Below are 18127 nucleotides of genomic sequence, written 5' to 3' on the forward strand. Positions count from 1 at the left end.
CTGCATTTTACTGTTAGGTTACTGTTAGGTTAAGAGATAATGTTTTTTTAAATTTATAATTTTGGGCATAGTTAATTAATTCAGTAATTTCCGTCGAAAGAATTAAGCAGTTCAGTGTCCATAGAATCGCATTGTTTCAGTTCTGACACGTGTGAAATATATTTCTACGTGGCTTTAATAAAAAGTAGAAGATCTGGAAGTGCTCAACACATATACATTTTACAAATAGTTCAAACCGGAATCAAATACATTTCATTTACCGATTTTGTTTCTGATTTTACATTGATAGTGTCGAATACCGAAATTAAAAGACGATGTCAGATTTTCAAGTTGTCAAGAGTCGCAAAAGTAAGAACAAGAAGACCCGTCAGAACAAGGGAAACGCGAATGTACAAGAAAAGGCAGATTTTATGCACGATATTATCGATATAACGAGAAAAATCAACGAATCCATGTAAGAACTAGGGCAGTATCGGGAGAAATTAAGATTAATCTCACAAAATTATGCAATGTATGGGTAGCTCGAATAGGAGAGTTTAACAATCTCATTAGTGATGTCATATATATTCTCTAATTTGCATATTATTAAGTGTCAAAACATATAAATAAGCAATTGACAATTTCATGATTAGAAACCCAATTTTCAAATCTTTATAACTTTATTTTATATCCTAATTTGGTTCTGTAAAATGTTTCATTTAGACAAAATAATTCATATTTTTGTGTGGGAATTTATAACACTTTTACTTGAAAAATAAATTGGAAATGATTTATATGTAAACCTGTATTTTCATATCAAATTATTTAAAAAAAAATTATGCTCATATAGTGTAATTTCTGAATAGTTACATGTACTTAAACTTCCATGGATGAAAGAGTTTTATTGGCAGTGTAGGGAACCAAAAGAATTTTTCATTTATCTTTAAAAATGTAAAAGTGATGATGATTTAAAGTTGATGCCCCATGTTATTCAATGGATTTTTTGCCAACTAAAACCAAGTCACAGATAAGTGATGACGTCATGAAGAACTCTCCTACAACAGAAAACCTCATAGAACATACTAAAACCTGGTGTATATAACCAAAAACCTCAATAAAACATGTTTTTGAGTGGTATAATTGCTTACTATGTTATTTAATCATACTTAAAATAAGTTTTTCACGAAAAAAAAAAGTTTTTTTTTATGAATATTCAAACATTTTCTTGATACCTAATGAAAGTCTGTACTATAAAATTAGTCCAACTTTAGTTGGGTGGTTAGTAGTTTTGTAATATGCATAAAAAACAAGTTTTTTCATAAAATAACTTATTTATGGATTATTTAAATAAAGTAGGAAGGAATTATACCACGAAAGACATATTTTATTGAGGTTTTCCTGAAAACAGATGGAAAAAAACAAATTCTAGACAGTTGGGAATCGTTGGGCCTGTAGGTTGTGCACATATTATTTGTGGAAAAAACTTAGTTAATTGTAAAAATTTCTGTACAACTGAGCAGATGACAGCCTTTGAAAGATTTCTGGTATGGATCCCTCTTTTATTATTTTATAAGCAGTGGCTGTATGTCCACTCATTCATGGATGGGGAGCCTCTACAGGCTATTTGTCCACACGTCTCTTTTGAGTCAATAAAGTGACGCTAACGCTTCTATAGACCCTTTTGTGGTAAGTTGATGAGAATGATTGAATATGGGTAGAACAAAATAATTTTTTATATTGAGCATGATCTACCCATGCTCACTGGCTATCCCACAGTTAACACAAAAAGATCTACATGTATAACAATTGTGAGAACTTCATTTCAATAAAAGTTATAAAATCATTCAGAATTAAAACAATATACACATTTAACAGGCTTTTTAAAACACAGTTTACACATCCAGAATCCTTATATGTAAAATATGTCCACACTGGTCCTTCTTTGTTGAAATTTAAATTTTAAGAACATCCCATATGTTAGCTCAGAAGTTCTTTTTAATGCATTGGATATTTACATTTTCGTCCATGATTTTATTACCAATTTTTGAGACTTCTGGTGTTTTATCATGAAATTTATTTAGGAAATTGAAATTTACTTTTCAGGTGCATATTGAGGTTATCAGAATTTTACAGTGATATGAAAGGTAAGTTTTCTTGTTATGAAAGAAATACAAATACCTATTAACATCAAATGCCCTATGAATTTGTAAATTTCATACCTTGACACAATACATGTAATTATTATTATTACTAATATTAAAAGGATTATTAATGGGCAAAAGTGAATAAGTGCTTAGATTTAAGAAGTGTGCAGAACTTGTTCCATGCATGAGATAAATCTAAATGCTTTCTTGGTATGAGTGATCATATTTTGGTTCTTCACGATAACCAGTTGATTATCATATTTAGGTTCTTCACGATAACCAGTTGATTATCGTATTTAGGTTCTTCACGATAACCAGTTGATTATCGTATATTGGTTCTTCACGATAACCAGTTGATTATCGTATTTTGGTTCTTCACGATAACCAGTTGATTATCGTATTTTGGTTCTTCACGATAACCAGTTGACTATCGTATTTAGGTTCTTCACGATAACCAGTTGATTATCGTATTTAGGTTCTTCACGATAACCAGTTGATTATCGTATTTAGGTTCTTCACGATATTTAGATTCTTCACGATAACCAGTTGATTATCGTATTTAGGTTCTTCACGATAACCAGTTGATTATCATATTTATTTATTATATAGATTTGCTCCATTATTTGTTGCAATTTTCAACATAAATTTTAAATTTCATGAACGACAGATTGATATTTATGTCGTGACATTTTATGACGTTTTTGTGGGAGAATGTGCAAGAGTGAATTACAGAATTTATTTTACAGTGTGAAATATCAAATTTTATTACACAGGGAGGGAACAATTGGTAAATCACTGTTAACTATATAATAATCTTAATTTTAACATTTAAGGTATATACGATTTGTATACTGTAAATGTAGACATTTCAGATTAGGGGAATTTTTGTTACATTCTAATTCGGAAAGTATTAACATAAATTACCATATGCAAGATTTTTGTTTCCAGACCTTGTTACCTCCCTTGACATAGAGGACATTGTAAGCTATGGTATTGGTAACTTTGCTGAGTGCTGTATAGCCCGATACCAGCTTGCTTTGTTGATATTACTCAGGGAAGATGTTTTTAAGGTAATTATATATTCACTCAACAATAGGGTGGTTTATTGGAATCACCTTGTCCTTACAGCTAGCTCTCTGTCTGTCCTAATTTTGTGACAATTATCTTGGTTCTCAATTGATGGATTGATTTCGTATTTGGAATGTAGCTTCATATAAATGGGGCATATTTTGTTTGTTATTTTGGGTGCTGACAGATATCAAATTCCTGTTTTGTAGTGCTTTGCACTTTTCACTATATGGAATGGAAGAGAAAATTTTTATTGCAAAATTCTCAGTTCCCAATGAATTGATTAATTTCAAATTAGGTGTGTGGCTTCATAGATGGGGCATACATTGTAAGTAATTTTGGTTGCTCTGCAATATCAACTTCCTGTACGAGTGTGGGCATGCCTAGCACAACAATGTGTGTACTTCATGTTTATTCTGCAAATGTTCTAGTTTAATAGTGGAAATTCATACTGGAATTCTTTTATTTGAGCAGTCGGAATGCACTTACTGTATATTTACCAGTGATATATGGTCACTGACTGTATTTAACTGTTTGTTATTACTTACGTTACATAGTTTATAAGTTGTCATGATTTGCTATTTTGTATTTAGGTTTAACATGTGCTGGTGTATTGTTACATTTCAATATATCTGTTCTTTTTCTATGACAATGTCCACTTTGTGAAAAAGCATTCTTGTTTGTAACATTGTTTTTGATGCAGTATAATCATTATAAATAGTACATTTATTTGATCAAAAGGAGAAGGGGCAATAAAGGGTAATATTGGCTTAAAATTCAACTGAAAATCAATATTAAAGTGTTAAATGATTTAATTGTGATTTTGGAGACTTGAATCCATCACAAATGAGAAAACATAAAGACTTTTGATAATTCTTGCATTGGAAGGACAGAAAAATTGCTTGAAGTTCACCAATATTCAGATATTTTGGCAAATTTTGTACTTTTTTGGTCTCTTTCTGGTCATATTTTTGGCAAGGAAATGGTTTTGACACCTAAGAAACAACTTCATGTTTAGTGAAAACATTCTTTATTACATAGTTTATGATATTTGAAAAGATAAAATTGTTTCTTGGGTGTGGACATAGTTTTCCAGTGATTGAATTTAAGGGGAAATACTTGCTAAATGCAAGTTGAAATTCAATTTTGCTAGTTGAAATTATTTCCACTTGCTAAAATTTGCTAGTGGAACTCTATATGTCATATAGGTATATAAGTCTAGAAATAACCCAAAATACTTAAATTTAGCAAGTGTAAATTTTCAGTACTTGCTAAATTTAGCTGGTGGAAAAAATTCTGAAATTTAATCCCTGTTTTCTGGATGTAAATATGTCAGAAAAAACAACACAATTTATGATTTTTGGCAGTTTTTGCAAAATTATGCAAAATTGTGCCACCACTGTCACAGTGGCATAAGTTCATTGTTATGATGTTATAGTATAACGCCATAACAATAAACTGCCACCAAATATTATTTTTTCTTTATATCTATATATTTTACTATGTTATGAGGAAATTTTATGTTATAACAACAAAGTTGGTAATTTTAGGTAGGCAATATTCATAGCTTAATTCCCCTATACCTTTTGTGCTCAAATTTTGCTTAAAACCAGTGCAATACTGTGTACCATTTTCCTGCATTTACAAGTTTCATCCACACAATATGTATATCAGTTTTGTGTCAAATTATGTATACAATAAAAATATGATTTTTATGGGATTTAATTTTTCCAAGGATTTCAACCAAATTTTGGATTTGGATTTATTTTTGGATTTTGTTTCTCCCTCATAAAAATCATATGGTTGCAACAAAAAACATTTAAAATATATGTAGGTAAAATGTAAAAAAAAAAAAAACCTGACATAATGTCACTGTTATAATGTTCAATATGTTACCTTGTGTTTTTCCATATAATTTGTTCACAAACTATGAATGACACTTTTTATCCTATAAGTGCTTTGACATTTTGTAAACTCTGGTTTGTTGCAATTACACTTGATGTAAGTTTGAATTGTTTATTTTAATAACAGGTAATTATATCATTGAATATTTTATTTTTTTTTACTCCATTTAAGGTGTCCCAAGAGAACTGTTACTTCTATGATCCTAGGTTTTTTGAAGTAGAGAAACAATATCTAAAGAATTCTGGATTTGCTGTAATAATGGAAAATGAGGTAATCCCAATATAATGTACCAGGAACAGATATTTATGATTAGATTCTGTATCACAATAGCGATTTTACACGCTTCTTTCCCTAATTGCATTGGCCTCTGGCCCCTTCCCAAAAACAGTAGGAAAGTCACTGCACATGCCAGTGATTTTGTCTCAGTTACATAGAAGTTGTAGAGATTTGTTCCAAAATGAATTTATTCATTGTTATTATTGTTGACATTTTACAGTCCCTGTACATCAATTTAAATGTACTGTGGAAGCACTATTATTCATGGGATACCAATTTTCCTGTTTTTTTTTGGTTTGGTATATGGTAAATTATGCAAATTTGGTTCCCAACAAAAAGGAAATTTCCATTTCATTTTGTATGATAGCTATAGAGTTGTCAAATTCACAAATTCAAGAATCTATGAACTGATCATTTTTACCTAGACCATGAAAAATGGTACCCACGAATAGAGTATGTAAGTCTCGTCACGTGACTCCGTGATTTCATGAGAATGGGTCCTCATCTCCCATTCAAATGCATAGAGATTTGTCATTAGCATAGCATTGAGTTCAATGTTAAAAGTAAAATATATTTTTGTGAAAAAATACGGATAAAAAATGACAAATATCTAGTTCTACTGAATAAAAATGTTAAGAAAAGCATAGAAATAGAAGATTTTGCATAGTGATACAGTGTTTTCATTTCCTGGAAGTGAACAATGAAATGCAGACCGGCCTTCAGATTTCAATAGTTCTACATCTAAAATTCCGGAAGGAAAACTGAAACTAGAATGAGACTATAAAAGTATTCAGAACTTAAGTAAATCAAACATCCATCTAAATCAAATCAATTTAACTCTCCACATAAGAATCATGCAAAATGTGATTCATGGTTGGAAAGCCTACATATTTTTATTTTTGATATTATGTTTAAAATGTCATAGTAAACAGAAAGTAACATGTGGCTTTTTATAGAACCCTTGTTCATAAGAGGTAAAAATTATATAGAATGCACTGTATTATTAAGGGAAGTTACTCTGTAAAGGACACTTACATAAGAAACTATTGGATTTTCAATGTGAATATACTCCTAAGAGCAAGTAGATTGGAATGAATAATTATTAAATTCATCATATAGACCTATAAAGCAATTTTATAACAAAAGTAAAAATGTGTACCTTTTTTTGACAGGGTGTATCACATATTTCAGAATTTGCATGATTCTTCCAAAGACTACTTCTTAAAATTAAAAAAGGGCTCAGTTTAGGTAGGTTTTACTGTAGCTAAATCATTTTTCTTTGTTTGGACTTGACAACCTCAAATTTGTACAGCTGTTTCAGTTTAAAATTTTTTTTTGTTGAAATATAATTATTTAAAGTTTAGCATAAAAGAATATTGAAAGTACTTGGAACTTGGTATATAAATTCAAGGCTTAGCTGAACATTTTTCCAGTTCTGAGACATGTGCAAACACTTATTATATTCTTCTACACTGACTAGTATCATTTTTAACCAGCAAAATAATCAGAATATCAGCAAAAATACCAAAGTGGAAAAATAGGACAATTTTCAGACATCAGAACTCAAGTGCATGGTCTAAACATGAAAACAAAAACACAGACCAATGTAGTAAACAGTGTAAGATAACACATGTAAAACAAGAACACAGACCAATATAGTAAACAGTATAAGATAACACGGAAAATAAGAACACAGACCGATGTAGTAAACAGTACAAGATAACACGTAAAAGAAGAACACAGACCGATGTAGTAAACAGTACAAGATAACACGTGGAAAACAAGAACACAGACCAATGTAGTAAACAGTACAAGATAACACACAGAAAACAAGAACACAGACCAATGTAGTAAACAGTGTAAGATAACATGTAAAACAAGAACACAGACCAATATAGTAAACAGTACAAGATAACACATGTAAAACAAGAACACAGACCAATGTAGTAAACAGTATAAGATAACACACAGAAAACAGGAACACAGACCAATGTAGTAAACAGTGTAAGATAACACATGGAAAACAAGAACACAGACCAATGTGGTAAACAGTACAAGATAACACGTGGAAAACAAGAACACAGACCAATGTAGTAAACAGTACAAGATAACATGTAAAACAAGAACACAGACCAATGTAGTAAACAGTACAAGATAACACATGTAAAACAAGAACACAGACCAATGTAGTAAACAGTATAAGATAACACACAGAAAACAGGAACACAGACTAATGTAGTAAACAGTGTAAGATAACACATGGAAAACAAGAACACAGACCAATGTGGTAAACAGTACAAGATAACACGTGGAAAACAAGAACACAGACCAATGTAGTAAACAGTACAAGATAACATGTAAAACAAGAACACAGACCAATGTAGTAAACAGTACAAGATAACACGTGGAAAACAAGAACACAGACCAATATAGTAAAAAGTGTAAGATAACATGTAAAACAAGAACACAGACCAATGTAGTAAACAGTACAAGATAACATGTAAAACAAGAACATTGACCAATGTAGTAAACAGTACAAGATAACATGTAAAACAAGAACACAGACCAATGTAGTAAACACTATAAGATAACATGGTAAACAAGAACACAGACCAATATAGTAAACAGTGTAAGATAACATGTAAAACAAGAACACAGACCAATGTAGTAAACAGTACAAGATAACATGAAAAACAAGAACACAGACCAATGTAGTAAACAGTACAAGATAACATGTAAAACAAGAACACAGACCAATATAGTAAAAAGTGTAAGATAACACGTGGAAAACAAGAACACAGACCAATATAGTAAACAGTACAAGATAACACATGTAAAACAAGAACACAGACCAATGTAGTAAACAGTACAAGATAACATGTAAAACAAGAACACAGACCAATGTAGTAAACACTATAAGATAACATGGTAAACAAGAACACAGACCAATATAGTAAACAGTACAAGATAACATGGTAAACAAACCATAATATGACTTAATAAATCTGAGCACTTGTAATATGAACTCTCATAAGAAACTGAGAGTGACATTTGGTGTTCAGAAGGGGAAACACGTCCTGCTCAGCCAGTGACTATCATTACAAATGAGTAATATCTGGTAAGATTCTAGGTACAATAATGTAGGTAACCAAGTTACTCTGTCAAGGTGTAGTATTAAAGTGATCCCATCTAAAGCAAGAGAGTTATTTATATGTCATTTAAATTATTGAAGTTTCTTGATGTAAATTACATGGACATTTTTGAAAATAGTTCCAAGTAGACTAATTTAATGTTGGAGATAAAAAATAAACTTAATAAGACAATTTAACCTTTGAATAATTTTGAATCAACCTCTTTAAGTAGTAACATTACCAGTGAAGCACAAAATAATGTCTGTTTCCTGCTACCTTACCTACCCAATTTTTTTTTGTGCCTGCTCTAAATATTTTATGACCAATATGGCTTGAACACTGTTAAAGTCTAGATAGTTACCCCATCTACTCAATGTAAAATGATTTTGAAAAATATCATTATTTCCCTACCTACCTATCCTGCTTTTTTTCTTGCTGGTAACAGGAAACAAGACTATTATTGTTTTTTGCCTTAGTCTTTTGAATGGAATGGTCCATGTATTAAGTAGTACTCCTGCTAAGAATCATGCAAAATGTGATTCATGCTTGGAAAGCCTACATATTTTTATTTTTGATATTTTGTTTAAAATGCTTTAGTAAACAGAAATTAACATTTGGTTTTTTGTATAACCCGTGCTAATAGGAGATAAAAATTGTATAGAATGCACTGTAGAATTCAAAATTAAGGGAGATAACTCTGTAAATGACACTCAAATACAATAGAATCTACTGGATTCTCCATGTTGATTATCTCCTAAGAGCAGGCAGATTTGAATGAATAAGTACACATTTCATATTACAGACCCATAAAACAATTAAATTGCAAAAATAAAAATATGTAGCCTTTTTTGGGTTGTATTATATTTTTCAGATGTTGCATGATTCTTACAAAGACTGCTACTTAACAACAATCTAATCAAGTTAAAACAATGTTACATAACAAATTTTAATGAACAAAGCATTTGATTTAAAGAGTCTATGATTCTAATGTTGATTAGTCTAAATTTTTCTTTTGTATTGATATGCATGAAAGTTACATTACTTTTAAGTATGGGTGAGCTTAAAAATTATGTGATATACTATATCAATAGAACTTAAAAACATAGGCACTATATACTCCTACTGATAGTAGCCTTATTGAAGGTTACATTCCATCAGTTTTGACTTTTCTGAACTGAAAAATCTATCTTATCCTATATGTTGAACAGGATAGCGAAATTTGAACAGAAAGATTACAGGAAGAGTAATCAAGGGAACTAAGATTCTACCGGAAATTAAAAGAATGTAATCCAGGGACAAAGATGAGACAAGGAAAACTGACACACACAACAAAAAACATAAAGTAACCAAAATAATACATACAAAGCAACAAAAGTAAATGAGCAACTGGGACTATACAAAAAACTGGGAGCATGGACCAGGTGCACTAGAAGGGTAAGCATCCTCCTTTTCTAGAAAAAAAAAACCTGTTGAGTTGTACATAAAAAGTCAAGTCCAGGGTGGACAAAAAATGGACGGAAAACTATGACACATTGAACAAATTAGATGGATACACTTTAACTATCCAGGAGTTCATGCTGAAGACCATAAAATTTCTGAAGTGATGACCTCAGTCTTGTAGCAACATAACACTGTTCTAGAAGCCTAATTGTAAGAAGTCTAGTGTAATGAAAAAAGTCTTCGTAGTCATGGCAACAGTTACAGCAAGCTCTGGCAAAATGTATGAATTGTGATATGAAAACTCCATATGCATACGCTGAAGGGATGTTGCCACAGATGAAAGGAAAGTTGACTATATGGAATGTAGTTTGGTCAGTGAAGTCTACATTATAAGAGTGGAGGAAAAGGTCAGCAAGTAGAGGAGCACAATTTCTTCTAGGAATGCCGGCCATTTGTTGAAAAATGCGTCTGCCACACTGGACAAATATGTTGTTGATCTAGAATTCTAGCATTTTATCTTCTCCAGTATATTTGGAATTATTTTTAACAAAACATGTTCGATTTTTCAGCATTTGTATGAAATTTGTTCTTCAGTTACCTACATATGGTACACAAAGTTGTTGAATTATACAGGATTCTAAGATTCTCTGTAGTTATCAGGAATACTAGGGGTTTCTTTGGATACCATGGGACTTCCTGTAATTCTGAAGACTTGCCTCAAAAACTAATGAATTGTCCGAAATACTAAGGGTTGACTGGAAAATGTAAGAAGTGCCTGGACTATTAAGGGTTTTCTGAAATACATAGCTTTTTTATACTTAGGGTTTTTCTTGAATGCTAAGAGCTGACTGGAATAATACGAAATTTTCTTTAATACTTATTGGCTGTCTTGAAAACTAAGGGTTGTCAGGGATACTTAGTGATTGTTTTGAAACAAGAGAAGGTCTATGATAGGTAGTGATCATCTGCCATACTAAGGATTGTTTGAAGAGAAGTTAGGCTAAACTGAATTCTGGAAATTATGATGGTTGTATTTAAGGCTATACATGGTTCTGGAATACCAAGGGTTGTATTTAAGTCTGTACAGGATTCTGGAATACAGAGGGTTGTATTTAAGGCTGTAAAGGACTCTGGAATACCGAGGGTTGTATTTAAGGCTGAACTGGGTTCTGGAATACCGAAGGTTGTATTTATGATTTTGCACGGGTCCAGAATACCAAGGGTTGTATTTAAGGCTGTACAGGATTCTGCTTGTACAGGGTTCTGGAATACTGAGGCTTGTATTGAAGGCAATACATAAATCTGGAATATGTTGGGTTGTATTCAAGGCTGTACAGGGTTCTGGAATACAGAGGATTGTATTTAAGGCTATACAGGATTCTGGAATACTGAGGGTTATTTTTAATGTTATACAGGGTTCTGGAATACTGAGGGTTGTATTTAAGGCTGTACAGGGTTATGGAATACCGAGGGTTGTATTTAAGGTTGTACAGGGTTCTGCAATACCGAGGGTTGTATTTAAGGCTATATATGGTTCTGGAATACAGTGGGTTGTATTTAATGCTATACAGGGTTCTGAAATACCAGGTGTTGTATTTAAGGCTATACTGGGCTTTGAATACTGAGGGTTGTATTTAAGGCTGTACAGAGTTATGGAATACCGATAATTGTATGTAAGGCTGTATTGGGTTCTGGAATACCGAGGGTTGTATTTAAGGCTGTACAGAGTTATGGAATACCGATAATTGTATGTAAGGCTGTACTGGGTTCTGGAATACCGAGGGTTGTATTTAAGGCTATATATGGTTCTTGAATACAGTGGGTTGTATTTAGTTATATTGTGTGACTGTACATTGAAATATAATACCTCTTTTATTTTCCAGGAAGGAAAGAGACAAGTCAGTAGAAAGACATTGTTTTACATGCCCCACTGTGGCAAGAGTCTGTATAACAACTTAATGTGGGCAAATTGGAATTCAGAAAAACTCTCAAAATGTATTCTCATTGGTAACAGCTTCAAAAATATACTAGACAGGTATTATTTCTCATTGTATTCTAAAAAGGTGAATTTGTCCATTTCTTTCAATCTGGCTTGTGATAATCTTCCGTGCAGAGGTTACATTCACTGTTTCAAAGCTTTACACTTGTACCACATGCAGTGTTAATCTCCACCCCATTATGCAGATTATTGCAGTACATTAGAAACAGTTTCGCAGATTTGTAATCGGTAAGGCTCATGCCCTGTGAATTTGTTTACATTCTGTATAGCAGAACATTGTGGAATGATACATAGTAAATCAAGAAGAAGTTGTAAGTCTGTGGAGGAGATTGGGCCAGTGACTGATCCAGGTGAGGGTTTCAGGGATTGAAACCCACCTTCCCCTTGTATTAGAAAATTTTGTTAATTTTGTACAAAATTTTGACAAAATTTCTATATCTGCCCCTGCAAGTAATCTTTGTGAAAACATAAACAGGATTTGGCTTCAATTGCATCTAAAATAACTAAGCCAGATAAAATATCTATGATGATTGAATGAAACAAAATAAAAATGTTAGTTTGCATAGAAATAAGCCTGGAAAATTTGGGGAATTGCAACATGTTGAAATAAGCAAACAAAAATATGAAAATGGTTCTAGCAACCTGATAAAATTCAGGTACATTGTACATAGTTGTCTTTTATAACATTGAAACTGGTAATTACACTGCAGACATTGTCAATATATCAATACATTGTCAATACATCTAATTGTTTATGGGAAAACTTGTCATTTGTTTTACAGGAATCCCAGAAGAAATCTAGAAGAAAGTTGTTGGTATCTCTATAATGTATCCTTTATATTGGAAACATTTTTGAAAGATTTTCTTTGAATAAGAAATTTTTTCCTTGAGTTCCTTGAAATTAAAAAAATACTGTGATATTTATATGATGAAAATTTACATGTATGATTACTTGAAAAATGGAGAAGTACCACAGAAAAAAACCACATTTACAAAAGAGTAATCAAGGGAACCAAGGTTATAGCGGTAATCAAAAGAATGTGATCCAGGGACAAAGACCAGACATGGAAAACTGACATACACAACAAAGAACATAAAGTAACTAAAATCATACATACAAAGTAACAAAAGTAAATGAGCAACTGTAAATGTAATGTATAGCATAAAGATGATACTCAGATCCACCTTTTTCTTTGAAGAATAAGAAAGAATATTTTTCTGTGTAATTTGCATTTTGTATAAATAAATATTTATCTATTAACAAAACAACTGAAAATAAATTATTATACATATTCATATCATAGTTAAAACTTAATTATACTAAACAAGTTTATTAATAGTGAAAAAATAAATTGACATCTTTAAGGAGGTAGACCTAGGATAAGGGACATAACTCTTGAAATAAGTTATATATTTGTGTCATATTCAATTACACCAAAGTCTATCGAGCTTTCATTTGAAACAGAATGAAATCAGTCTAAGTTATTTGATGCTTACATGAGATTGATGTAAAATGCTGAATGCAAACGTTCTAAAGATTTGCAAGAGTTGTGTCCCTTAGCCTATGTCTACCTCCGTAAGTGGAAATATCATCTCAATCTCAATTAAAAAAATGAAAAAGCTTTACAACTGTTAAGTATAGAGTTATGTATAAAAGCTTTTTTGGTAATACCTTAACCCAGCGTAGATATCTCCCTGTGTCACTGAGGTCAAGTTACCAGAAAACTTTCAATATACTGACATCTTTAATGACACAGTTATTTTGTCCTTTCCAGAATCTAGTTTGCAGGAGGTGACTGCTCAAACATGGAAACATTTTGAGGAACCAAGATATAATGATGATGATCTAGAATTTATACCCAATAAAAAGTGATTCATTACATCCATCTGTAGTTATACGATTGTTTATATCTTGTATCCTTTCCAGGGGCGGATCCAGGATTTAAGATTGTGGGGGGGGGGGAGGGGGCACAGTAAAGGGAATATGATAGTACATTGACACTACGTTTTTATCACATCATTTCAAAATGCCTAAACCACCGAGGCTTTATTCCTTGTATTGCACATTGTTAGAACCACTTGGTGATGGAATTGGCTTCCTATTTCAATAAATTTGGGTTTTTTGTACTCTTTGTTTACAATTGATTTTTGAATTATTAATAAGATCATTATCATATTGCTCATTTATCGTATTTCATTTAAATGCTGGTGATGAGAGGTTATTCATCGAAACACATGAGCAGCAATTTGCCATTGGTTGATATTTGTGTTTCTATAAGTATCCATTGAACATCTTGAAAACAATAACGGAAGAAACAGGCCGAACAAAATGAAGTTGTATGACATCCTTTATTCACATCATGTTCACAGGGCATATACTAAGATTTCAAGAAAAGAATTTTTTATTAATGCTGTTTTGTTTGTCACGTTCGTTGTTATTATTTCTTTTTACCTGCAATTTTATCGATATCGTGAAATGTGGCTCTTTTTTCAGAATAAACTTGAACGCTAAATAAATTGCAACTTTTTCAGAGTTGTCGAAGATAATATAAAATGTACGGGGAATTTATCCAGTCCAAATCAATGTGTAGTGACCTTGTTTAACAACTATCACAGAAATAAACGTACCTATGACGGAAAGCCTAGGGATAAAAGATGCACCAGATCCTGTTACAGCATATTCACTTTTAGACAGATAATAGCATTCTGTTTAGTTTACCAGTAGGTGTTCATTAGATAATAACGTTTTTTTTTTCACTTCCACCCTTCTGAAAGTTCTTAAAGATTTTGCACTCGACGAAGGAGGTGTCGCTCCTTTTTCGATGAAAACCAGATTATCCAGCATTATATCTGACGTTGCAAAAATCAGTCTTTTTAAACCAGTTAAATCTTAGCCTCATCACGATGACAATCGGAAATTTATCCACATTCCATTTTCCAACAAGGGAATATGATATTTACACCAGCAATATTCTTCATCTTAATGAAGTAGTTTTTAAAACTCCATCATGTTTCAAAGAGTAATCAAGGGAACCAAATTTCCAGCGAAAATAAAAAATAGTAATCCAAGGACAAAGACCAGACATGAAAAACTGACACACACAACAAAGAACAAAAAATAACCAAAATAATACATACAAAGAAACAAAAGTAAATGAGCAAAAACACAATATGTTCCTAATGTCTTTACAGCAACACTAAGACAGTCAGTAGTAAAATTTTCAACCATGAAAAGACATTGCAGAATCAAGAACATTTAGGAATACTTAGTCCCATTTGACATCTGACTGTGCTTCTTCTCTCTTTAATTATAGTCCTCCATGGTGGTGGACGCATTTTTCAACAAATGATCGGCATTCCAATGGGAACAATATTGTGCTCTTCTAGTTGCTGACCTATTCCTTCACTCTTATCTGATATAAAAGAAGGAACATCGATTAGCTAGATCCTTTAAACTCAGTTTCCGCTATATAGATGACGTATTGTTGTTTAACAATCCTAGTTACGGGGTTTTGATTCATCACATCTACCCCAAAGAACTTGAGATAAAGGACAATACAGACGCTGTAAAGTCAGCTTCATATCTTGACCTACTATTAGAAATCGATGGTAAAGGAAAACTATTGACCAAACTATACGACAAGTGCGATGACATTTCTTTCCGTATTGTCAACTTTTCTTTTATCTGTGGCAACATCCCTTCAGCACCTGCGTATGTAGTTTTTATATCACAGCTCATACGTTATGCCAGAGCTTGCCATAACTACGCATCGTATCGTGCTAGACTTCTTACAATTAGGTTTCTGGAACAGTGTTATGTTGCTACAGGATTGAAGTCATCACAACAGAAGTTTTATGGTCATCATGAACTCGTGGGTTTCACGGTGTATCAATCTGCACCATGAAAACTGATTTGTTCAACGTATCATAGTTTTTTCTTTTATCTTTCATCTACCCTGGACTTGACTATTTTTGAGAAACTCGACGGGGGTGTTTCGAGAAAATCAGAGGACGCTGACTCTACCGGTGCACCTGGTCCATGCTCTTAGTTTTTAGTGAAGTTCGAGTTGCTCATTTACTTTTGTTACTTTGTATGTTTTATTTTTGGTTATTTTATGTTTTTAGTTGGGTGTATCTGTTTTCCATGTCTGGTCTTTGTCTCTGGATTACATTCTTTTGATATCCGCTAGATTTCCTTTGTTTCTTGCAAATATGCAATATCGGTAATTTTAGATTTCTCCTGTCTAAATGGTGAATATAAGAGTGTCTGATTCGCATCTGAGAATTCAGACTGTCCGTCCTAAGGTAAAAGAGCAAAAAATAACAAAATTTGCTATGTTTACATTTGTTTTGCACAAATACTTGAGAAATCGGTGCCCTTGTATGTAAGAAAACAGACAAATTTATTTAAGTAATTTTCTTATCCCATTACTTAAATGTTAATAAAATTGATTTATCTTGCAGTAATTTGTCAAGAAGATTTAATGTGCTGAACATGTTCCATTTGAATACAATTATCAGTCAAAATTTCCATCCAATCATCAATATTTCATGAATGATAAACGGAAAACGAAGAGCAGTGAGATATAATTTTAACCAAGGAAAATTGGAGGGAAAATTTAAAGTGATAAAAAGTGGCTAGTTTTTAAAATCTTTTGAACTTGTTGATAAAGAAAGTTATTTTCTAGTTAAAATCACTTTTATTTGAATATAATTGCAGTGTAGGATAATACTCTGTTTAAAATCGCTTGAATGTGACTGTAAATTAATATTTCGGACAGATTTAAATAGTTGGGAAAAAGGTAAATCAGAATAAAATTTGTACATGTGGGTGATGTTGGATACTGTTTAACAACCGATACTAGTTTTTACTTAAAAAAAGGAAATTGATTGATATTTAGTTTATACGTAAATTAAAAAAAAAAGCTCTAAATTATATGAAAAATGCAAATGTATGATTATAGTTTTAATTTACATTTTGTAATCTTTTAAATTGTGACCATGCTACAATTTTCACAAGAATTCAAAACCCTCAGTGCTAACAGCACTTGGATTTTTTTCTCAGGAAAAATGTCCTGTTATTTTTGTATCACTTACTTCCTTTTTCTGGTAATTTTAAATGTTATTGATGATCATGAACGTTTCATCCATGTTACCTTTTTATTCTTATAAATTAAAGACCGCCTCGGTGGTCACAGAGAAGCATGATTGTCTTAATTGTGGGAATTCGTGGTTTCAATACCCAGCCAAGTCACACCAAAGACTTAAGAATTGGAAGTCACTGCTTCTCCACCAAGCACGCGGAATTTGGTTGGCTCGGAGTCAGAATAATGTGTCCAAGTGGGGTGGCATACCTACTTGCAGATTGTTGCTTCTATGAGCTAGCACAATAAAGATTCGGCTCAATGTGTCGGTATAGTGCAAAGAGGAGTCTATCCGAGCAGTTAATCTTTCTCGTCAAGAAATATCTGCCAGTAAACTTTAAACTATAATCAATCTGAAACAATCAGTCTAAATGGTGATAATCCAAGTTATTCATGATATTTGGAACGGTAAGCAATGATTAGATGTTGAATACTTTTAATACGTTGGAAGCTTAAAAAAAGCTTAAAAAAGTTTTCTATTTGTTTTTTATCCATTTTTTTTTAGATATTAATTACCATATTTGCTTCTATAATCTAGATGCAGTTTAACTATTCTATTGGAAAATGGTAAAAAATGCTCTATCAAAATAGCTTTTCAGGATTTAGGTTTGGCTTTGGATGTATGATTTGAAATTTAAGCTTACTATCAATGTCAAATCTTCTGTGACATGCGTGCAAGCGTTTGAAACAAAATATTAAAAGAAATTTACCGAGATCAAGTACGTTGGATATTCGATGTTCGATATTCGACATTCAAACTTTTCAATATCAAACTGAATATCAAACGGTAAAATTTTACCGTTTGATATTCGTTTGATATTCATTTCTGGCGACTTTTAAGAATGTAAACTCCAACTTTTTCAGTTTGATATTGAAAAGTTTGAATGTCGAATATCGAACGTACTTAACCTCGATACGAAATTTTAGTCATTGGTCAAGGATTTTTAAATTTGATATAAAGCTCAAATGTATTATCTCTACTTCGTGATGGTGCATTTTAATAAATACTCACGTTACAGTTCAAAGCCCTTTGTTGATGAA

General features: G+C 32.0%; 1 protein-coding gene across 1 annotated transcript; it reads left to right on the top strand.

The window, feature by feature from the left end:
* Nucleotides 1-290: 290 nt before the first annotated feature.
* LOC148608261 (SRR1-like protein) lies at nt 291-13828 on the top strand. The gene is made up of 7 exons (XM_088546381.1): nt 291-454; nt 2083-2123; nt 3072-3193; nt 5268-5366; nt 11827-11978; nt 12725-12770; nt 13630-13828. The coding sequence occupies exons 1-7, from the start codon at nt 315-317 to the stop codon at nt 13813-13815; spliced, it is 786 nt and encodes a 261-aa protein (XP_088402507.1). The 5' UTR covers nt 291-314; the 3' UTR covers nt 13816-13828.
* The last annotated feature ends 4299 nt before the right edge of the window (nt 13829-18127 follow it).

This window comes from Perna viridis, chromosome 9, assembly GCF_037379345.1.
Source record: "Perna viridis isolate PV_CMFRI_1.1 ecotype Kerala chromosome 9, ASM3737934v1, whole genome shotgun sequence".
Taxonomy (NCBI): Eukaryota; Metazoa; Mollusca; class Bivalvia; order Mytilida; family Mytilidae; genus Perna; species Perna viridis.